At 39.3% G+C, this 24,854-nt stretch overlaps 2 protein-coding genes across 2 annotated transcripts in view; one reads left to right on the top strand and one right to left on the bottom strand.

The window, feature by feature from the left end:
* ncf4 (neutrophil cytosolic factor 4) overlaps window positions 1-24,854 on the bottom strand; it is a 38,586-nt gene that overhangs the window by 837 nt on the left and 12,895 nt on the right. Inside the window, exons 6-9 of the mRNA XM_026171805.2 lie at window positions 20,263-20,314; window positions 10,642-10,740; window positions 3,338-3,489; window positions 2,499-2,564 (exon numbers count right to left, since the gene is read on the bottom strand). Coding sequence (XP_026027590.1) covers window positions 2,499-2,564; window positions 3,338-3,489; window positions 10,642-10,740; window positions 20,263-20,314 — 369 coding nt within the window. The remainder of the gene's footprint in view (window positions 1-2,498; window positions 2,565-3,337; window positions 3,490-10,641; window positions 10,741-20,262; window positions 20,315-24,854) is intronic.
* The window catches only part of LOC113024618 (parvalbumin-7-like), a 45,376-nt gene continuing 31,260 nt past the window's right edge, over window positions 10,739-24,854 (top strand). The window contains exon 1 of the mRNA XM_026171807.2: window positions 10,739-10,880. Within this exon, the coding sequence (XP_026027592.1) occupies window positions 10,874-10,880 (7 nt within the window). The 5' untranslated portion in view covers window positions 10,739-10,873. The remainder of the gene's footprint in view (window positions 10,881-24,854) is intronic.

Below are 24,854 nucleotides of genomic sequence, written 5' to 3'. Positions count from 1 at the left end.
GTGTGACTCCTCCCACCAGAGGATGGCTGTGGGTTTTTCCTTTTCTCTCTTAGGGGGTGGACACCTGGGAGTGGCTGCTGAGTTGTTGGGTGGAGTTTGTTCCTGTCCTAGGATTGGATAATTGGATGATCACCCCCCTGTAATTAACCACCAGATAACAGCCCCCTGGCCCCCTCCCTCCTAGCCTCCACCATCCTCCACCACCAGCCTGTGTTTTCCAGTTGTTGATACTTAGAGTGCCTTTGCAAACTGATTCGCAAGTTTAACCTCATTTGTGTGTCTGGCGTTAGAGCCTTGATCTTGTAAATCGTTGTAAATAGATTTGTATATATTGTATATTGTGTATATATTGTTCCCTGCAGCAGCCTGGTAGGTGTGAGAAGCCATTTTTGCTGACTCAGTTTTCTCCTGGTTTTCTTTTAGAATGTTAGGTAAGTGAACTGTCTTTTGGTTGGATTTCTTTTGTATAGGGAAGCATAGGGACCTTTTTAGGGAGTTTTGTTTATTATTTTGGCATTGCTCACTGCTGAAGCAAATAAATGGCTGCTTAGCACTTTAAAAGGTACTATTGTTTTTGCACTTTCTTGGGTGGTGCATGAGTGGGGGCCAATTTCTTGCTGTGTTCAATTTAGAATGTAACAGAATAAAACAGTCTTGAGATACCTTAGGAGGCCCATTTTCTGAGCTTTCTTGTTCTACAGCGCTGGCATCTGTCTTTTCTTTTCCTACTTCCTGTCTTCTCGTATGTAACCAACACCCTTTCCTCCCTATCCTTATTCTCCCCCTCCCTTTTATCAGTGCTAAGCCATATTAAAACTCAAGACCAGGGTCTCATCCATCCTACTCCAGGGCACAATAGGCCTGAACACAGAAAAACAATAATGAGCAGATAAGCGGCGGAAATGAACTGATTATGAATGGGGAGGGCTAATAATCATAGCGTTCACATATCTAAATTACCAGATAATGAGAAATAGAGGGAGAGGGAGAATGAAAGAGAAAAAGACAGATAGCGTAATGAGCACATGCATCCGGTGATGTTGCTGAGGGAAAGATTGCAAGAGGGGGGACTTGGAGGTCCCACAGGAACTAATTTGATGAGTGGTGAGGATTGGCAACAGGCATTTTGCAGGTTTGCAGTGCACAATGACTAAATATGTTCCTCCTCAGGGCAGGTCGGTGAATTAATGGATTCATACCCATCGCTGTTTGTTGTGGAATTTCATTTTAACTCACAAAAAATGAAATGCTGAAAGCGTGCTCACAAAGGTCAGCAATCAGCATAGTTCATCAGTACATGCTGGAAGAAACATCAGATATGGAAATCTGCTCAATTTTGCGTGGACAAAAGCTTAGATTTGTAATGTAAATTTAACATCTAATTGCTCATGTAGAAATAACCAAAACAAGTGGTGTTTTTTTTTAATTCAGAAAAGAATTTGGAAGAATATTTGATATCAGAATATTTATGTGAATGCATGTACAGTATGGTTCATGTTTCTGTGCAAAGAGAGTTTACTGAAACTATTTATGAATAAAAGCAGTCCAGAATTTTAATGGAATAAAAGTTGGATCTGGGATCACATTCATACAATCTTTAGTAAACATCATGAAAACATTTAATAAACTGCAACATATAAACTATGACTATGTGAGAGAGAACCAGAAGTAAATTGCTGTTAGATCCTAATCAATCATTTTCTAATGTCTGTCATAGTTAATGAAGTCCGTGCTGTTGTGCCACATGTGTAAAGGAGTGCAATCCTCCTGCTGTGGATGGTTTCTGTTGCAATTTCTTGCCGCTGGTATGCAATAAACTCAGAAGAAAAACAGAATCAGATTATAGTCATTGATGCTGAATCCCTTTAATTTCATCTTTCACAATTTTCACTGGAGTAATAGTAAAGCTGAATTAAATTTCCCAGTTCAATTCAATTTTATATGTGTGTGTGTGTGCGTGTGTGTGTGTCTCTCTGTGTGTGTATTACATTGTAAAGTAAAGTCCCTAAAAATCTGTTTTGACTTTTCTCTAACAATCAGATCTTGTTAGAGATCCTTGGCCAGCACTTGGTGATAATGGAGAAGAAGAACTCCCTTTTAACAGGAAGAGACGTCCACCAGAACCAAACTTAGCTTCTGTAATATTCCAGACCAACATTGAATATAAATATATAGACGTATTTAGGAGTTATAAGATGCGCACATGATGCACCAGACCAGTAAGACCTCAGTGCAAATGTAAACAGCTGAAAACAGCATGAACGTCTCCTTTAACAGTATTCACAAGCTTTAACCAAGTAAATCATTATCACATTTTAGAAGGTGTGGTAATTTGCTTACATGTGTGAAGTCGCTCACAGTAATTTCTCCCTCAGCGCCGATGCTAATCTTTCCCATATAGGTGTAAATGCAGTAAGGGTGTGGCTTTTTTATAACCTAAAACCCAGCGCTACTACAAGACTGAGAGCAGATTACTGAGGAACTGAGGATAGTTTTACCTCATGCGAGACAGCAGGTCCTTGTATGATGGCTGGATGCTGAGGTCCTCTTGTACACACACATCTCTGTTAAAGAAGGAACACACAATTCTCTGATTAAAGCATTTAGAAAACTGAAGGCCTAAAAATCAATATACACAATGCTAATAGGAGAGATTCACTTTTACATTATGTCGCCTGCAACAATAAATTCAACAAATTCACAGTAACAAATTCAATCCAAGGTTTTTTGTTGGATTTTGTTACATCTGAAATCTGACTGAAGGGGATTCAAATCCCTCCACAAAGCTGAAGTGAGAAATGCAGTATTCATTTTCTTTTAACTTCAAGAACAAATGTGCAGGATTTAAGGGATGTAATTGTACAAATAGAAGATAGTGCTATATATTAGTGTACGATCACCTGTAATGACTAACTGTAATGTTTTCATTACCTGATGGCTGAGGCTAACATTTGATGTTAGTTATCTGAAGCCATTAAAGCCTCAAAGTATAAAATTAGGGGACCTATTAATGTTTTTAATTTTTTTTTTTTCAGGATTATACTCAAGCAGCTTTGCATGATTCACAGTTTGAAATAATCCTTATTTATCTTATCCTGGGCCTCGGTGTATCCCTCAGTTCCTCCACTGTCTGAAACAAGCTGCTTATCTACCTTTAAGCCAATATTCTTGTGATTCATTTGAACCGTAATTTGCATATATCTGTGGTGATCATATGAAGGATCTCTTCTCACTGGCATGATACTGTTTCAAGAGTAACATATAAATAAACAATGCGTTTAAAACCTGAAATCGAATCGCACACGATATCGTCTTAGCTCACTAAAGTCAGACAGACCTGGTGTCGACTCCAGAAGGGGTGAGCAGGAAGCAGCGGAGACAGCTGTATGTGTGGCCTCCACTTTCACCTTCAGAGTCACTCTCAGGGAGGGGTTTAATAATCTTCACAAAGGTTTCTGGGAAGATACCGGTCTGATTGTTTACTGTACCCTGAAGGAGAAAAAAAAGAAGAAGAGGAAGAAGCGCATAAAGAAGAGGAAGCAAATGATCAAAAGATGAGCGAACAAATGAATTATGTCTCAGAGGATGGAGTGATAGGGGACTGATGATTAGACAAGGTGATGATTTAAAGGAGAGAAAGAGAAGAAAGCAGCATGGAAGTGCATCTGGAGAGACGTTTTCCCGACTAATTAGCGTGTTCATAATATGCTGCTGATGTTGGAAGCACTAAACACAATCATACAGCCTTTTTACTACACCCCTGGTGTCTCACTGTGTTACTCTGCAGAAACACATACAGAAGCTGTTTCAAAAAGCATCCAGCACTTTCACACATTTATTGTAGAACAAGGAAGCAGTATTATGTGAAAAAAAAGCCTTTCATTGTAACGCGCCGAAATCACAACTTTGGATCAAGTACAATGATGATAACACCCAGTCTGTCCTGAAAAGTTGTATATTCAAACCTCTTTAGTCAGCTGACTTGTATGTTATCTAATGGGTGTGAATTTAATAAAAATGGAGCATTTGTAGTATCTTGTGTTGCAACTTTAAAGCAATTGATAAAAGTTAAGTTAAAAAAAATTAGGATCTGAAGACAGCACATCCAGATAATCATTTTGTTTCTATCACAACTTCACGTGCTTCTGAGGTCCATGGAAAAGGGCAAAAGTCTAGAGAGCTTGAAAGAGGTTGTAGTTGTACAACTTTGCTGCTTGATCATTGTGGTTCATCCTGCAGCCTGCACCTGGATTACCAAATCATTACTTTGGAGGAGGCTGTAAAACGTTATGCCCTGGCTTCATTTCAGGAAATTACATAATAATCAATGAACATTTATGGGCAGAACATTTTTTCTAATGCACCCCAAATACTGACTGTACCTTTAATTTGATCTTTATAGTATGGGTGTGGATGAAGCTTCAGCCTCTTCCAATTCAGAGCAATGAATCTATGTAATCATTAGCCATTGTTTTTTTTCATGAGGATTAAAAGAGGCTAGAAAGGAAAACGGCATGTGCTTTATTTCTACATTCAGTAAAAACAGAACACCATTCAAGAAATACATATATCCTTATATACTCACTTGATAATCTTATTGCAAGTTAATGTGCTTAAATAGTTGAGCTTAGTCTTCCTTAAATTGTAGTAACAGTACTCTAAGTACTATGAAGTACTACAAGAGGTACTTTTACTTTATTGTGACCTTTTGAAGTCTTTATTGAAAAAAAAGACAGAACTGGTTGGTTAGTTGGTTGGTTAGTTGGCTGGTTGGTTAGTTGGTTAGCAGGAATAAGGTTAAAAAAACATGGACAAAAAGTCACTGATGTGCAATCATGTGAAAAGAAAGTTCACACAGAAGTTGTTTGGCACTTTACTGCAGTCAGATGTATGTTTACTCAATGTGAAGAAGGAAAAACATCATGTCTTTAGGCAGGAACTTATGGGACCCATCAGTCTGAGAAGAATTACTGTATGAGGCCATTTACAAATTATTTGAAGTTTATAAATCCACAGGGAGAAAAATCTTTCACAAATTAAAAATATTCAGGACAGCTGCCAATCTTCCCAAGGGTGGACAACCCCCAAAGATTTGCTCTTTTTTTTTTTAGCTAAAAATATTCTTCAATTTTGAGGGATTCTTGGCTCTTCAATACATTGAAAGTGGTAAGATTAATCAAAAAAATCTGATTACCACTAATTGGATTACAAACCCATCTAAGCTGATATTGTCCCTAGAATAGATCATGTTGAAACAAACCTGGATCCTGCTTTGTGTCATTTTCTACAGACTCTGTAGACGTACTCTCTGTTGTAAGTCACTCGATAGAAGTCACTGGTCACTGCAGTCATGGGCTGAGTATGTTCTACTACCAGCGTACATCCAGTTCTCCTTAAAGTCAAAGCTGACGACCAGTCCAAGCCTGCAGGCTTCTTTCTCTGCATCAACACTTCACAGCTGCTCGCTTCTATCACTCTCCTTTCAGTTGGCCGCTGAGCAGCACTGTCGCAGCAGCTAGTGATGAAGTCTGTTTCTCATTGGCAGCTTTGCAGCCGCTGGATTTGTCGGTTTCCAAAACTGTGGTTTCACTCTGGTGTGTTTGAAATGTTTACCTTGACGCACCAGTATGCCAGTTGGATTTGTCACGTTTTCCACCCACATCCACTCTGTCCACTGACTAACTCTACGCACTCAGTCAACTTTTCACAAGTTGTAAGTGTTGCATTAACCTCACCCCCCATCAAAAAAAACAAAAAACAAAAGACATACTACTAGTGTGGATAACAGCGTTGCCAAAAAAGAACAAAGCCTCAGCATTTTGCAGTGTTGCATAAGGACAAATAGATTATGTTTTCTGTTACTTTTTTTTCTATCTCTTTAGAAAGCCGGGGGCAGGTTAAGTTCATCCTCCTCCTCCTCTGTGGTGATTCTCTTCCCTCTCCCATCAGGGCAGCTTCCACCTCCTTTCTCTCTCCCACTCACCCAGCGTCGTTCTCACATCTCGACACCTCACACAGTTTTATCAAGCATGTTTCTTTACCTTTTTTTTAAGTACTCACAAAGTGAGTGATGAAGAAGAATTACTATGACATCTATTTGCCAGCAGCCATATTCCAGCATTGCATTTTTTTTTAAAAAAAATGCAGAGTATTAGATAAAAATATCCACTTGTGCACGACTCATACATACAAACAGTGAAAACTAGAGCAGAGCTTCTCCAATCACACCAGGGAAGGCACTCTGTGGTCACCGTAGTAGGCTGATTCTGAGTAGGATGTCGTCAATCTTTTTTTTAAATGATTGTTTTCATTATAGTTTAACTGACTGGACTACTCGACTCTGATTTGCCACAGAGTTGGCTCTTTATCCTCTGCAGTTAAAAAAAGGCCTAGTGAAAACATTTTAAAAATATGTAAAAGACAAATAAATCAAACCAAATCAAAAGATTATTGTAAAGCAGCAGGTCCGTTGCTCATAGTTGTTATTCTAGATCTCAGATTGGGCTGAACTCTTTGTGGATACTAGTGGATACATATTACAAACCTGGCACATCATTTCTTTATCATTTCAGATTTCGACATACTCAGACCAAATAATAAAGGAATAAATAAATCGACAAATAGGCAGATGTGCATGTCTTTCAATCATGACAGTCTGCAAACATGGACACTGTCATGGCTTGCCATGTTCGCGGTTTTTCTTTGTTTTCTGTTTTTTGTTTACATTTACACATCTCCTGTCACACATGTCTAGAGACCAGTGGCAATCCTCAAAACTGTGTACACGCTGGAAGCAATTTGAAGCGACGGGGCAACAAGAGACAAGAGAAAGTGAGTGACATTTGATCATTTAAGTGACTGCAGGTGGAAAAAGTGCCGGTGAGGAGAAGTTGGTGGGACCCACGATAAACTCTTCGCAACTTCCAGGTGAATAACTGAAGCAACTACCAATGACAATGAAGAATACTGTTAATTGACATATGAAAGGCTGATGTCCTGCAGGTTTTAGATATCACCCTGAAACCACACATGAATCAAATGATTAGTTCATTTTCAGGCTTCTGGAGAACTTCAAGACATGTTGAGGAGGAGGTCATTTAATCATTTAAATCAGCTGTGTTGGATCAGGGACACATCTAAAACTTGCAGGACACCGGCCCTTGAGACCTGGAGTTCCCCCACCCCTGTGTTAAAGGGTCACCTATGAAACAAAAACCCAGAAAAGCTGCAAGCAAACAGCTGTTAGCTTCAAAGCGATGTGTTACCAGCAAATCACTTCCACAGTGTACTAGGGTCTAACAGTATCTGTACGACAGAAGAACGTGTGAATCCCATGACAGTTTCACAATTGCTTCCTAGAGCAGGGGTGGGCAACTCCAGGCCTCGATGGGCCGGTGGCCTGCAAGCTTTTGATATCACCCTGGGTCAACACATCTGAATCACATAATTAGTTCATTACCAGGCCTCTGGAGAACTTCAGGACATGTTGAGGAGGTCATTTAGCCATTTGAATCAGCTGTGTTGGATCAAGGAAACATCTAAAACCTGCAGGACACCGGCCCTCAAGGCCTGGAGTTGCCCAACCCTGTCCTAGAGCTTACTGGCTGTTGTTAGGTGAAATCCACTGCAAGGAGTCTTCTGCACCAAAAACATCCACACGACTGCTTTGGTCACAAGCGGATGGCAGGGATTGCCTATCATTTACAAGGAAAACACAGAGCTGTCTGCAAACACTGTTTACTATTCGAGTGTGTTTCCTTGTGTCACTCATACTGCAGGATTTATCTTACTTTATCTATGGACTTCAATGTTGTACTTTTATTACCAATAAAGTTGTGCTTTTTGTTAAAAGAGACAAATGAACAAAGCAAAACAAAAGGAAAACGAGCAACCACATTTGGGTCCTCAGCCTTTAAAGTAAAAGTTGTGCCTTCCTCCTTAAACCAATAAGTTTCAAAGGACACTTTTACTTTTACACTGAAGGTGAATGTTGAGGTTTCAGCGACACTCCTCACAGCTGCAGCTTCCATAAAAACTACAGGTGACCGCAGCGATCAGTTACTGAAGTGTTTGTAAGGAGGTACAGTGGTTTGAAAACGTGTTTGCCCCCTTCCTGTTTTTTTGTATGTTTGTTACACTTAAATGTTTCAGATCATCAAACAAGTTTAAATATTAGACAAAGATAACACAAGTCAAACTAAATCCAGTTCATAAATGAAAGTGCTTGTAATTATATAACGGGGAAAAAATCCAAACCTACGTGACCCTTCGTTAAAAAGTGATTAAACCTAATAACTGGGCCATCCATAGCAATGAAGTATTTGCAATAACTGGCAATGAATCTTTTACAGTGCTGTGGAGGAATTTTGGCCCACTCATGTTTGCAGAATTGTTGTAATTCAGCCAAAGTTGAGGGTTTTCGAGCATGAACCACCTTTTTAAGGTCATGCCACATCATCTCAATCTGGTCAGGACTTTGACTAAGCCACTCCAAAGTCATTGTCCTGCTGCAGAATCCTCCAGTACACTTCAGCTTGAGGTCACAAACAGATGACTGTTTGTAAACAGCAGAATTCATGGTTCAGTTATTACAAGTCTTCCAGGTCCTGAGGGAGCAAAACAGCCCCAGACCATCACAGCACCATATTTTACTGTTGGTATGATGCTCCTTTTTGTTGTTTAAGGGTCTTTTGTGACCTCTTGGATGACATCATTGCATAACCTGTTTACCAATTACATTAGGGCAATTACATTACCAGTTACATTCCTTTTTGCCCTCAAAACAAATCAAGCTGACTTTCAGTCAGCTTGATTTGAGTGAATTCAGCTTTGAGAGCAGAGCTGCCTGTAAGAGCATGATTCTACTGCAACGCTCGCCAAGCAGACACTCGCATCTACAATGGCTTCTTTGTGCATCTAGCTGCTGAGTTCTACGCGCGGGTTATTGATTTTGAGGAATTTGACTGCACAAGTGCCAAAATATAATTCCATATAAATATACATGTTCGTATATTTACTGGAATATATCTGTGCACACAGTCCGGGCAAACATTAGAACAGTCTGCGGGACTGAGATGTGTGTAAAACTAAAATATCTCAGTCTTTTGTCCATCAGTTTTGTCCATCTTTTGGAAGAGGTGCTGGACAACTGGAAAGTGGATGTGTGTGCATTTACAGTTTTTCTCAGTCGCTTTGGTGCGTTTCTCAGATCAGAATTGAAATTCTCATAACTATTAGTTCAACCTCCACAACACTCAGTCATTTGTGCAAATCATAGTAGCAATTTCTCCTCTCTCTGAACAAACTGCAAATGATTTTGGACATGAATCAGTTGCTTCCATACATTTCCCTGCTGCTTTCTGACATTTCCATTTGCTTATGTCATGTCAGTCAAAAGTAATCATACCTATGGATGCTGAACAGTCATTCCCAATAAAACTAATAGTCATACATCCATTGCTTAAGTCATCACACACAAAATTGTTGAACTAGTTATCACATGCCAAATATTGGCCATCTGTCAAGCAAATCCTATACCTTTCTGTATCATTTTTCCTGGAAATGTCTCCGAAATTGAACAATTGATCTCAGGTGAATTACAGCTGTCACTCATGAGGAGGCTCTACCAAATTGGTGATTTTATGTTTACATGTATTCTACAGTGAACAAGTGACTGTAGCATATTTTTCTTTTGCACAATTCTGTAGGATTACAAACACTTCTACACAATGGAAATGTGAAACGTACGTATTCAGTGTCTCAGTTACTCCCAAGACTCCCATAACATCTACAGTGACTTTACTGCACATTTCAGATGGCTGTACAGGTAGGCCATAGTGCTGTCGTCAGCATTTTCAGGTGTCACCAATTGTTTTTGCAATGGGAAACACTGAAATTATAAACTGTCATAGTGGAAACATGACAATGCCATTTGACTATCTTGTTCATAAAGATGGTGTCAAGACTTTTCATTTTGATGGCACTGACAGTTTCATTGACATGGATACTTGCTTTTGAGGTATGGATAATCAATTCTGTGCATGTGACGTGCTTTAGCAGGCTATCCACTAGGTTTTGCAGTTTGCACTAATTGTTTTGGGAAATGCACTAACTGCTGTGCAAATGTTAATGGTGTTCTGAGAAACGCACCAAAGCGACTGAGAAAAACTGTATTTAGGCTGCAGTCTCTCTCTGCTCTCCTTACTTTCTTATCCTGCCTATTTTTTATCTACTAAGTTAAAAGCAGACAACCATCACTTAACCATTACTTTCTTTCTCTTCTTCGCTCTTCTTCATAATTGTATTGCTCATTTTCCCTCTCTTGATGTTTCCCTAATTCCATCTCTCTTCATTGCTCCACTCTGATCTTTAGCTCTTCTATTTTTATTCCTCACTTTTCCCAATATACTCCCAATGAAGACACCACCTCTTTCAACGTAAAAAAAAAAAACTCCTCTTCTTTTCTTCCATCTCATCTCCACCTCCACCTCTTCTTTATTTTCCCACCCCTCCCTCTCACTCTCCATCCAGCTTTCTCAGGCTTCCACTCTCCCACTCTTTCGCTGCCTCTCTCCTTCTCCACCTTTCTCTCTTTCTCTCGTCCCTCTCATATTCTCGCCCTCTTTCTCTCTCCGTTCTTACCTCCAGCCAGTCGACATTGACTCGTCGCAGCAGGAAGATCACCTCTCCCTTCTTCAGGTTCAACTCCGCCTTGCTGTTGCCGCGAAAGTCAAACATCGCCTGAGAAACACACACACGCACACATACACACCACAAAAGAGAGAGTACACACGCACGCACACACACACAAAGTCAGTGAGAGAAAAGAGGAGCGATTTAAAAGAGCATACGGATTCAACACAAAGAAGGAACAATGACGGGTAAGACACTTTTTGCATGTGTATAATTAAGAGAGGAGAGAGCGAGAGAAAGAAGGGACGCTAGAACAAAAATTAGCCTGAAGATGATAATATTTTTGAGCAGAAAAGATATGTGATAGAAAGAAAGTGAAGTTGTGAGTCTAAGAAGAGTTTTAAGGTATGTTTGTGTAAGAGAGAAATAAAGCACAGGAATGAGGAAAGGAGGGCTGCCGAAGTAGCAGTGTTCTTGCTGATACTGGTAAATATGTGTAAGCCTGTCAAACTCTACATGTGTGTGTGTGCGAGCTAACGCTGCAGCTGAGGATCAGTTCCAGTAACAACTATTATATATTTATGGAATTTTGAGAATCAGAAATAAAAGTGTGACAAACGCTTGCATCCAAGGGTAACCATTTTTATAGATGCCTATTTTTTCTAATCTAGAAAACATTTATGTACTATAGCTGCATGTGGCACCGTTTACATAACATATGATATACAGTGTCTGTAGTCACTTCTACAAGCGTGAGTGTGTGTGGGATGAAGTCAAAAGCTGGTATGAGGACATTGGAAAACTCAAAAGTTATACAGCCTGAGGAGGCGCCACACTGCAATGTAAAGGTGTGTGTGTGTGTGTGTGTGTGTGTGTGTGCGTGCGTGTGTGCATGTGTGTGTATGAAGGGGTGGCTAGATACTCGACTGTCCTAGTCTGCATCAGTGCGTGTGGAATAAAAGCCTCCCAAAGTTGAATTTGCATTTTAAGTAGAACTCAGTAGAGTCATTACCGGGGCTCTACACCTATTCCCATCCTTTTGCTAAGAGACTCCTCAAACACACAGATGACAAACGGCCTATTACACACACAACGACAAACATGCACACACTCAAACTACAATAATCTTTTACTAATACTTGTTCTGTATTAATCTTGTTGGTGTACCGCGCACTCCCATTAGCATTCACGCCCCACACGAGCGTGAATGCTAATGGGGAAGGGGACGAGGGAGGGAGCTGGTGTGGTGGTGGGGTTAGAGTGAGAGACAATGGGAGGAAAGCCATTACATGAGGGAGTGAAAAATAACAAATACAATTTGGAGAATCAGAGAGGTTGGGAGCGAATGAAAAAAGAATGCAGAGCGGTTACATCAGTGGGAGGGAGGTGAAGATGAGGAGGAGGAAGAGGTGGAAAAAGAGGAGGAGATAAGAAAAGTTAAAGTTAAGCAGAGGCACGGTGCTGGGGGAGGCAGTGAGTGAGTGATGGAGTGAGACAGCGAGTGAGTAGGGAATCTCTGTTTTTTCATACTTCATGATTTGACAGGACGTGAGAACTAGGCTGCTGAGGGATGTAAGATTGAGCACATGTGTGGACAACAGAGGTAACGCTCTTGTAAATTCACAGTGATGTGTCACATGTGCTGCCTCCTGCACACCATCCGTGCAGCTCTCTGACATAAGTGAATGGAGGATTTCCAGTTATGTGTTCAACCTGATCCTCCTGACACACTGAGAGAGGTTCATGTCTGTCATGTTTGGTTTTTAAATTTGGTGCTTTGCAAGTAACATCACCAATTCCAGCTAATCTGTGATCTTTTTCTAGGCATTTTGGCTGTTTCTCCACACGTAAACTATGATTTAGGTCATTGAAAATGGAGATGTTATGAATCCCTTTCATGTAGTGGAAACAGAAACTTTTGTCTTGCAACATCAAAGGTGCCTTTATGTTCTTTTTGACACCAGTTCATTATGTTTCGAAGCATATGATTGGCCAAGATTTCTGTTCAGTTAGATTTATATTTGTTGGCCTGCTCTTAATATTGTTTGTTTGTTTTTGCATTTTTGCATTTTCATGAGGCCATTTTTTCCAAACGAAAGCTGAAAATCCCCGTTTTAAAAAATACCTGAGTGAATGGAGCTTTAATCAAGAATCACAATAAATGCTAACGCTGTGTTGTCTACTGGATGTGTAAAAGCAGCTGTTTACTAACATGCTAGCTTTGACATGTTCGCATGGCGTGCGCGACACTCCTGCCAGAGACACAAATCCCCTTTGGGGCCATCCTGGTCAAAAAGCTGTGTTGAACCCTTGTGACAAGGGAGCAGCTGAAATTAGCTTCTTCTTTATGGTCTGTATGGAGTATGCATGTTGTTGCACTCCCCCAAGTGGCCAAAAATATTACTGCAGGTTCAAGACGTTTTGAACTGGTTCCTGTGGTAAGTACATAGTATACTTGAATATCCCAGTATTCCTTTTTAAACAGCAAGAAACCAATCAACTTGAGTTAACCACATACAGAGATGGTAATATGAATCTAAAAACCAGTGCGAGCACCAGAAGCTATGAGCTATCCACAAGTAGACTACACTGAAGTGTTAACAGACACAATCACTCAGCCTTTTGGTCGCACCTGATATAGCCTGCATTAGAAACTTGGTGTGTAAATCCTGAATTTTACTTTCTGTGTCTGTGTCCAAATCTGAGTGTGAGTGTGAGTGAGTGCACGTGTGTGCTGCATGTGTGTCCACAGAAAATGAGACGCAGACTGGTGGCAAATTAATGAAGCTGGGGAGAGAGGGAGCTGGCTGGATTAACAATCCAGATGAGATTACCCTGACCCTGAGGACACGTGCGCTTTGAATTTGGGGCTGCTATTTTTAATGCATTATTCCAGACGCTGTTTTTATTACAGCGTTGACCCGCCGCTGCCTGTAATTTATAGATGATGGGACAATGTGTTGGAGATGATAAGCTGGTATCTGTAGCACAAACACAAAATATGATGTGACAAACCAATTCCCCATCTTTCTGCACCTCTTTTCTCTCTCTCCAATGCAGTGCCAGCTTTATTCCGCCTCTTTCTCCTTTTACTTCTACTTGTCATTTTCCCTTTATCTCTGTTTCAGCCTGTTTCATCCAGAGACTCCTTTCTGTTTTTAAACTATGTCCCTCTGCGTCTCCATTAATAATTTAGCCTTCTAATCAAGTAGTTAGCTTGATGAGTGTAAACTACAAGTTCTCATTGTTGGTAAGATTGGGCTGCGCATAGACATATGACTAAGTGTTAGATGCAATAAATCTTATGATGGTGATGTTGGTCATTGTTAACATTTATGGGAGCTGGGTGGGAAGAATTTGTCCTCAATGTTATCCTGAGAGGCACACAGGAGGAAATCAAAAGGGGTTCAGTTCAAGCCCCCAGCAATCATTAGCAGAGCTGAGCTTTGAGGTGATTTTAGCAATGTGATGACACTATGATCATGTGATGCCAAATCACCCAAAAAGAGTGTCTGCCATACAACACCATAACAAAATGACCACTGGACTCTTTATCTGGCCAGTACAGTGAATTTTAGAAAGACTGTAAGCCTTAAGGAAGTAAGCTTTCATACATTTATAAACATGTAGTTTTTTCTTCTATTAGCCCATTGTCTTATTCCAGCATTCATTTAAGATTAAATTCCTCACAAAAAGAAAAGGAATCAGCTCCTCCCCCCAGCAGTGACATCAATTGAGGCAAAACTGAAATCTGTCTTTCCTAATGTATCACAAGACACATTAGTGGTGAAAAAAAGACTTCCTGATGTCCTTCTCTGTGTCATTTCTTGTTGTTCAACAGCCATGCAAAGCAAACTATAAGACCGTAGAGTCTCGTCTTTGTCTACACACACGCTACTTTCATTATCGTACGTTGGTGTTGGTACACTGCACAGCGAAAAGCTGGTCTCTAATAGTAGTCACACAGCCCTTGGGTTCAGAAAGCCACAGGGGCAATCATCCAGTACAATTAGTCTTTCACTGACCCCGCCTTAATGAGCTTGTTAAACCCTCAGCTCGTTAGCGTGGCAATAGGGAGGATGATGCTTAATGGAAGTGTCTTTTTTAAATGGATGCCCCATTTCCTAGAAGGCCTGGGGTGAAGGATTATAGTAGAAAACATGTCTTTTTATACATATAAGAATGGACACAGGTTGCAGAGGTTGAGTGTGTATATAGTACTGTGAAAAAGTTGACACCCCTCATTTCTTTATATTTTGCTTCCAATGAGACAGACTCTGTTTTTGGTGTTGAGCGATAGTTCTCAAGGGTCTCTAACGGTCTTTCAAAGTGTCTCTTTGGACATTGGCTGCTTTTTCATTCATGTTTCAGTCCAGTCCTTGTACCTAACTATTCTCAGAGGAAAGTTCTCTTTTTTATTAATTTGTTAAGTATAACAAAACACTGCAACTCAACAGAAGAACCAGTGTTCACAGCAAACTTAGCAAAGAACCAGTTAGAAATTGATTCTTTAGGCACTTTGTTATTAGCAACAAGTCACAAATATTTTTTCCCCCATTTCTGAAGTTGATTCTATGGAAAATGCCAAAGACAGCACAGTCTGACTGGCATAAAATAATGTTTTTGAACTAATAAGGTGGAAGCTATTATTAAACTTGGCATTTCTAAAGGAAGGAGTGAGACAACACTCGTATGGAGTGATAAATCCATATTTGAAATGTTCTGGAGAACTATTCTTGAAGCCTATTTGGACAAATTATAAAAACATTTGCTGAGGAGAGTTCAGGCTGCATTAAAGAATAATGGAGGTCACACCAAAAATTGACCTTTAAGCTTGTTAGTAATGCACAAACACTTTTTTCCCTGTTTCTCAAATAATCAACACATTCATAAGTTAAAGACAATGTTTGCACTTGCACTTGCAAGCAAGACCTTGAATCTCAAAGCGTAGATCGTTTTTCGACTTTCAACAGATTTCCACTGATGCAAAACTAGATTGATGCGAGTGATGGTGACAATGAGCGAGGTAATGGTTTCTGAACTGCTAGAACTTTGATTTTCATGCTGTGACTCACCGTTAACATGTGGCTCACAATCAAGTAACTGTTCAACGTATTGTTTACAGTATCTAAGAAGGCCTACATCTAACAGGAAGAAACACAACACATACTGTATCTGTACATAAACATTTGTGCACAGGCACACTGATAAAACCTGCTCTATGACACGATGGCGCTTTGATATTTTCTAGTGTCTGGAATCAAGTCTCATAAATTCTTGGTTACTTTAACACATTTATGTTACATGGTCACATTTTTGCCAGTGAAGATAAGCACTAACACTTCCTAATCAGTTTTTCATCTAAAATTGTAATTTCTGCCTTAACTGTCTTATCCCTCGATAAGTACCTCTTTGATTATTCATTTTTTAGTTTTATTGATATTTTTTCCACCCTTTGTGATTCTTTAATATATCTTTTTGCCTTTTTTTATATCATTTATCTATCTTTATTTCTTTCCCTAACTCAATTTTCAGATCAGCCAAATCATGCCACCAGCGTCTGCCTCGTTAAAGTCCTCCTAACCACGAGCAGCCTGTCCCGTTGACCTTGTCTGAAGCTCATAGTACTACAGCTGACAATTACTCATAGCAGTGTTTGGGGGCTAAGCCTGAGCTAATACTAAGTGGAGTGGAAAGAAGTGCTGCAGCGTAAACGCTAACACTTGTACCGGCTCTGCTGTGACAAATGCTGCGCTCTGCTCTTATCCATCAGGCTCAGGCTGGCCATTGATCATTGTTTGGACAGCCACTTTGGTGAGCTGGGAAACACACAGCAGGACACACACCAACACACACTAACGCACAGAGGAAGGATAAGCTTTTCAGCTAGAAAAGGAGAGAAAGCTAAAATAAATGTTGAGTAGGCTGGCAGCTTCATGAGTAGAGTACACCAGTGTTTTACTTTTGTGTGGGAGAGAGGGGAGAGAGAGAGAAGAGGAGAGAGTAAAATGGAGCTGCTTCTTTTAGTTTGGAAATAAAAGACCACTGGAGTGTGCAGAGAGAAATGCAATGTGTGTGCCTGCATCCTTTTTTCTGTGTCGAGCAAGGTTAGTAAAGTTAAATGCTTTTGAAAGGCGATATAGCACACAGAGTTCAAGGACATGTACTCATATTACAGACTCCATACTGTGCAGACATAGCCGCTTACACAACCAAGCAAAGGTGTCTCTCTCTACAAAGTATTACAAATGATTGCTTCATCAAATTAGCTGACAGTGGATCGATTCAGCTATTAGTCAGTGCTGCTATTATGTCAGCTGTGAATATTTCAATCTATCCCTAAACAACTTTAACTTGCTTCAACAGCTTCAGAGAAATTAATGGAACAATGGTGCGATATAGCCAAAGGGAGACACTTCAGGTGGACACAGGTAAAAATAAATAAATAAAGCCACACATGATCTGTTTTCTTAACTGCTTATCCAGTCCTATAGGTGTGGTACACTCTGGACAGGTGACCAGTGATTTTCACAAAATACTGACGCAAGATGGAAAAAGGAAACGGTCATTCTATGGCGATGATTTTAGAAAAAAATCTGCTCTGTAAATTAGACAGTAAATGAAATGTGAACAAACACAGAAATGAAGCCATAATGTTTTGATTATCTTTCATTTCGCTGTAAATGCTGCTGCTGAGTATGAGATGAAACAGATTTGAAGAAAAAAGCCTTTAACAATATTTGCTGAAAAAAAAAATTTTTTTTAAACATTATTTTTTGACTTTTTAACTAACTTGCAACATCACCATTTGATTTCCTACATTATTACATTATACTGACATTTATTTTGTACTGAAAGTTGGAGGTACTTCAATAAAAATATACTTCAATATCGCAGTATAATCTCCTTAAAATGCACTACTTGGCATACATGTCCAAAACACAAAGTTTAAAAAAACAGATATATACATGTGTTTTACATGTGTAATGTGTATTCTGGACAACAACTCTTCCATCCATCCATTCTCTTCTGCTTGTACATATCAAGGTCACAGTGGAGGGGCTGGAGCCTATCCCAGGGTACACCCTGGAGAGCTCACCAGTCTATCGCAGGGCTACAAACTGATGTAACTGATGTGTTATAGTCTTATTACTATCTTTTCATGAAGCTCCACTTCAGTGTGTGGCCACCATTTTCTGAAAATGCTTATTTCCATTGTTTTTCTTGGACGCTACTAAAGTAAATCAACCTTATTAACAGTTCAACAGTTCTGAAACAAACGGCTTTAAAGCTCATTTCCCTTTCAGGCAACTTTTTTTCCCGATTGTTTGCCCCACAGAAGTAAAAAAGCAGGAGATTGATGCTTCTGTGCAAACTGGGGTTGTCACTATTTTCAAACCCGATACCAAAATCGAGGAAAATAGGTGAGTCTCTCAAGATCCTTTCAATAGTGTGGAGCAAAAAGGGAAAAATTATGAGGCTGATAAAAAATGTAAACAATACTGATGAGATACTGCGATAATGCAAACGTATTCAGCCATACCCCCTTTTATTTCCTGTTTTCCTGCTCCTAGTGACTTGACTCCATATTTTTGTTCCTGATCAGTTGTTAAGATGCTGCTGTTTCTGTATAGCTTCTGATAGACTTTTCCCAGCTTCAATTTGTGACTGTAAGAAAACTATAGCATGTTTTAAACACAAATAATTGTATTATCCTGTTATACTAACACTGAGGTTATAGACGGGAAGGACTGATACCATTTGCTTTCTAGCTCTAATCTAAACATTGTCACTTATTAATCAGTCACTAGCCACTAACATGGCTAACATTAACGTGTGCAGTCAGGTTCACATTTATAATAACTCTTTAAAACTTTAATGTTGTTGAAACCAGTGGTTTAATGACTTTGTGAAATTCCTCATAAAAACTAGGTTGACATAATTTTAGATACTTCTCCAAGTTTGATCTGCAGCTGTTCACGTGTTCAGCTGGTAGTGAGGGGAGGGGCTGTGTACCTGCCTGTCTGCAGCATGCTGTGTGAAGTTGTGTGCTAGCTGTAGGACGCAAAGATGGAATTTTATCAATACTGTTGCAAATCACTACCTAATCCATTAATCAATTTTAGTACTGGTTAGTATTTGAGTATACATTTTTTGACAAAATCTACTGCCTGTGGTAGGCTTCAAACTGCACTAATAAAGGAGTACTTGTGCATTTTTACTAAAAGTAGAATTTTGTTATTTAGAGGTATTATAACTATTGGTTCTGGTCTCCTTTAACATGCTGGTAAATTAAGTAACTTTTAGGATTAGATGACAAACAAAAATTACCTCATGAGAATAACATTTCTGCTGTGCAAATTTGCACAAACCAACAATACACATACAAGAGATGAGATATTTTTACACACTGTAATGCAACCAGATGACAGAAGGGCTGTCCTCCATCAGTCTGACTGTACTATCAACATTTCTATTCCCACGCAAACAATATTAAGGCTCAACTGATTAACTGATTTTTTAAAATAGCCATTTAGACTCGCTGCTAAGCATTGGCATATCTGGGTCCCGCTACATTTTTGTGAGGATCATTCTGAATTGTAAGTCTTGAAAGTGAGGCCTCTCGTCACTTTTTGAAGGTTTTAATGGTTTGGAGGGATAAATATTATTTAAAAAAAACACAGTAGGAGTAAGATTAGATTTGGGATCTGGTGATCTTGGTTAAAGGGAATGAGTCAAACCAATATGAGCTCTCTTAGCGTAGAAGCCTGCATGTGCGTTCAAAATTCAGTCCAAGATTGTGCTGACCGTATAAAGAATAAAAGCTCTTTTTTTACCCTCATGGAGAGTTTAATTGGCAGGTCATAACTGCTTCATCCTCTGACCTGACCTCATGCCCAAATCTGCACACCAGCACCTGAACCACAAGCGCTCCACAACCTCCAAATCACACAGCTCCTAGAAAAACGACTTTAGAATATAAATGGGTTTCTCTTTCCATCATCAGCATCAGGGAGGAAGGTGTGAATAGAATGGAAATGAGAGGATGTGAAAAAGAGGAGGGGGGAGAGAGGGACGAGAGATGGTTGCAACCTTGGAAAGAGACAGACAAAGGGAGGGGCGAGGAAAAGGACAAAAGTTAAGGGATGCTTAAGGGGAGAGGTGTGGAAGGGAGGAGAAGAGAGTGTGGGAACGGGAGGTTAATACGAAAAGAGAAACGGATACAGAAATTAAAAAAGGAAGTGAAGCGAAGCAGGAACTATTGATGAGGTCAACAGCGTCAAGGGAGAATGGAAGGACAAAAGGCGCAGCACAACATTTGACAAAAGACGCCGTAATTATTGATTTGTCACATCAGATGGCACACTTATGTATGGGATCTGTTTTTTAGGGTTTATTTATGCACTTAGTTTGTGACTTTCACCAAATACTGGTTTCTGTGGCCACGGCTGTGTAAAGTCGTGTGTGTTTGTGTGTGTGTGTGTGCCATGAAAAGCAGTCATGCCGATGGTGCTTATAGGATCACATTGTGCTTCTTGGGGTGATGCGGTGCATTCTGCGTGGTTGTTTGACTACAAAGGTCGTTACTCCGTGGGTTGCAACAGCACAAAAAATAGTAATTACACCAACCTCAGCCCTGGGGGAGGAGAAGAGGTCCATCTTTTGTGACTTCACTTGTTTCCTAGAAGACACAGATGGATAGAGACAAGCCATATAAGGGAACACTGTCTGCATACAAGTAATTCCTCGAAGTGACCTCAAAGTTTAACGCTCTGATGAATCCGCAAGAGATATTTCAGCAGTCATATTTCAGAGATATTTCCTGTAACATCGAGAAACTGGGAAGCTGTTTCCCTTTTCGAAAGCTCAGTCTGCTCTCTCTGGTCAGCTCCACAAGGCCTGAATGATAAAGCACAGTAAGCTTTAGAGTAAGCTTAAATGTAATTGACAAGACAGAGAAAAGCCTGCTGCAGTTATGATAACTGTTTTTCTATCTAACGTGATTAATTTGAACCCATAACCATTTTAAAGAAAATGAGAAATAATTAAATTTGACTCTTCGTCTTACTGGAGCGACTACATGTTTAAAACACTCACTCTGGGAAACAATGTGTCAATAAATGCTGGAAAACACTTGTGTCATTTTCAGGGCCATAAACCCTTTCACATTATTTAAGCACACAGATGTTTTGATTCCACATAAAAGGTTAATATGTGGTCAACAGACACTATTATTATTAATAATAATAATGTATTAATATTAGACATTATTAAACAAATATACATTTTAACTCACGCAGCCCTTAAACTTTTCATTCAGCACTTTCAATATTTCAATTTGTCCAACACTTGTTGGACAAATTGGTTTCCTTGATTACATTTGCCATGCTATCATGCTAAACTAAGAATGCTAAGGATATTAAAATTGTCACTATGAGCGTGGTGGGTATGGTCACATTTAGGTCAAAGCACTGTTATGCTGCACTGCAGTTACAATGCACAAGCACAAAGAAAGTCTTTTGTATTAAACATGTCTGAAAATAAAATACCTGAAACACCTAGCATTTTTTTTATTTTGGATATAGTGGCAGAGATTCATTGAAATATTCAAACAAACAGAAATGCCTTATAAAAATTCTAATGAGTCTAATAGTCAATATTTGGTTTGACCGCTTTTATTCGTCAACAGATCCTGAACTCTGTCTCTTTCTTGTCATTTCAGGAATAGTTCTCCAGGCTTCTGTACGGGTATGCTTTTATTGCACTGATAGTATGTTTGGGATCATTACAATGTATAAAAATGAGGGAGTTGTCAGTAATATGCTTTCCAGGTCGTACTGCATGCTGGATCAAATTCTGATGGTATTTTTCTGCGTTCAGTATTGCATCAATTTTGACAAGATTTCCATCACCACCGAGTGACATGCAGCCCAAACCATGACTGAGCCTCCACCGTGTTTCACAGATGGCTGTAAATAACTACTGTGCCTCTCTCCTGACCTCTTATGTACACATTAATGATGATTTAAACCAATAAAGTGACATTGGATCCATCACTCCATAAAGCCTGTTATTTTCAGTGCAGTTTTTGAGGCCTGCCACTTCTTCTTTCTACTTCCTCAATATTGTTAAGGACACACTGCACACTAAAGCTCATAATTCTTTGAGAGTGCAAAAGTACAATTTCTATGTCGGACAAACTGTATTACCCGTGACATTTCTTATAGATTAAACTAAAGAAATGGGAACGAATTTTGGGCTCCTAATAGCAAAGCGCTGAAGTTTTCTGTTATTTGTAGACACAACACTGATTCATCCTTTGAGTTAGGCTTCTTTTTTACACTTGAATGACTCATAGGCTACTGTTTTGTCAAGTGGCTAAAGAACCAAAAGCAAAAATCAAACATTATTTTAAAAATGGTCATGTACAAGGACTTGACTGGAAGTAAAAAGCAAGAAGTCCAAAAAAAACCCCAACAACTTTGAAACCCTACTGGTTAAAAACCCTTTACAAAATTACAAGAAAATGTCAATCTTTGGAAGCAAAATCAAAATAAACGAGAAAGCTTGCTTGAGACTGTTGCACAGTACCAGCCTTTCAGAAAGGTACTGTATTTACTGCAGAATACTGAAGCAAGATAGGTACTGGCAGTGAAAGACCATGTAAAAATCAAATATGTAGCAATTCTTCAGGAAGGAAGTAACAGTTTCTTCAAATGTTCCAACAGACAAATCAACCAAAAGGCCATACAAACCGAGACAGGCAATCTAAGAGCAGAAGAAGCAATGAAAGTCTGCTTTTGCATAAGGTTCCTGTTGAGAGACTCTGCTTTTACCACATCTTCTGTTGATGTAATCCAGCCACAGGGAAAGGGACCAATCAAAAGTCTAAAAGGCCATTATAAATGAGGAAGTAGAACATGAAAAGGATAAAAAGCCTTTATAGATAGAGATATCCTCCTATCTGGCGTCCACATATGTGGACATCACATTTTGGGTTGTCTAGACCAAAATACTAAATTTTTCTCTACAAGGGCCTGATATGCACTCACAAGGACATTATACTGCCACTGTTCTATCACAATTTAACGCAACTGTCCTCTTATGTGGATCTCTTTTATCTCCGAAACAAAAATCAAGTAAAACAAAAAAATCGGGTCATTCTTTGTTTTTAAATTCATCAGGTCCCAATCAGTCTAAATAGCAAAGAAAAACTGAAAATGCATGCCATGAAAGAGTTCAGGTCTCAGGAGGTTAATGCCAAATGAAGGTGCCCTTGCCTCAGCTGAGACGTCATCAGGTCAGGACACCCTTCTTTGATTTGACATCAAATATTTACGGGGTTTTTTTGAGCGACAGCACCTGTCCTCTGATTAACAATATCAATACACTGCTGTTTCTTACACTCAAACTCATCCATAACAAACTGACCCCTACTTTTTAAGGACTCCTTGAGTCTTTGAATAATAAAAAGCAATACTGTATTTTACAAATCTTCAGTAAATCAATACAGATTTATTGAGCAGATCAAGTTTTTACTACGTCTACATGATCAGTCTTATCAGCCTGTCTCTCAGCCACTGATGCTGTCATTTCTCACATGTGTACAGTAGTTTTAAGAATCATATACTATAAATATATCTACACTATAAAAGCAAACACGTTGTGTGTGATAAAAGACTTACGTTGCGTTGGGGGAAATAGTTCAGGCAGGGAGCTGAAGTTCTTCTTGCAATAAATGACTGAAGTTAGAAGGACACGAGTGAATCACTCATCAGCTGTTTGGCTACCAGCTGACTCCTAGGTATCCAATTATATTCATGCAAAGTTGCATGGTGGCCATCACAAGTGAACTCTCTAAGCTTATTGCTCAACTGATTTACTTCATACCTGCAGTTTTTTGCAGAAGCGCTCGCTATCATCCTGACCTTAGCCATGTTATTTATGACAATATAATTTGCAGTTATGAGAAGAAATCCATTTTAAAAGCAGACTGCTTGCAGCTGGGAGCCAAGCCTTTTAATTCCACATCTAAATGGACAGCCATTATCATAAAGTATTAAGTTAATTCATCCTCTGGAAGGCTTTTTGCTTCATATTTCCTGATAAGAACATAGTAAAGCCATAAATACAAAGGATTTTGAATGCTCTCTTAGTCATGACCTGAAAAAAAAGGTCCATTATGCATTAAGATGATGCAGACCTTCCCTATATGACCAACCCAAGACTAAGCCTCATGTGGAAGCTTGAAGAGTTTCCATGTGATTTATGATAACCAAGACAACTGGGTGTTGAATGCAGCAGCATTTCAGTTTTTCTCCGTATGCTCAGTGAGATCTAAGCTGTTATTCAACCCTCAGTGAATTCATTTTGAATTTGTGTGTGGGCTAAACGCCTATTAATGTATTGTTATGGAGGAAGTAAAAGCTTATATAAGCAAAACACATGTTGTGGGTATATGTGGTCAACTGACCCTGAATTCATAGATGCACAAAATGTTTATACCTTTAAATTAAAAGTGGAGCGCTTAAGCCAAGTTTCAGGTGAAGAGCAGCATCACATGTTTTTAGCACTGATTCACTGCCGGCATTGGTATCTCCTTGTGTACATCACCAAAAGCCAAACTGCAAGACTTAAATTGAAGTACAAAGTTTCATCTCTCTCTGCTTTCATTTCTGTGCAATTAAATTTGCAGTCTAAATGACCTTCAGTATTGACTGAGTACTCAAAGTTAACAGCAGCTATCGAATTAAAAAAGTTTTGTGATGAACATTCTTGAAAATGTTTTCCCTTTCATCCTCCACGAGGAGTTACATAAGTCAAGTCTAAGGACCATGAGACATTCAAAGATTGCAGGAGTTACTCATAAAGTAGAACACAAGTTTATGAGATTAGCTGTATCATAAAATGAACCTAGGTTTGCCTGAACCTGTGCATCTCATCTGGGGGGAATTGACACTGAAGTGCTAATAGCTTCAAGCAAGAAAAACCAGTTTAAATATTTATAGAAATCTGCACTCCTGGGTTTACGCTTTTGGGGGAAATGTATTCTCTTCTCTCTCCATCTTCAGAGAGGTAAATGATGTTGCTGGAGCTTCATCTTGCCTGCTCATATAATTCATACAAGACCTGCATCCAGTCTGCTGTAATTATTTTAATTTCAAAGCACAGTTATTTGAGAAGAGGAAACATGTTCCTTAAGAGAGCAAATTGCACTAGAT

Source organism: Astatotilapia calliptera, chromosome 6 (genome assembly GCF_964374335.1).
Source record: "Astatotilapia calliptera chromosome 6, fAstCal68.1, whole genome shotgun sequence".
Classification (NCBI taxonomy): domain Eukaryota; kingdom Metazoa; phylum Chordata; class Actinopteri; order Cichliformes; family Cichlidae; genus Astatotilapia; species Astatotilapia calliptera.
This window is presented reverse-complemented; position numbering and strand designations above follow the sequence as displayed.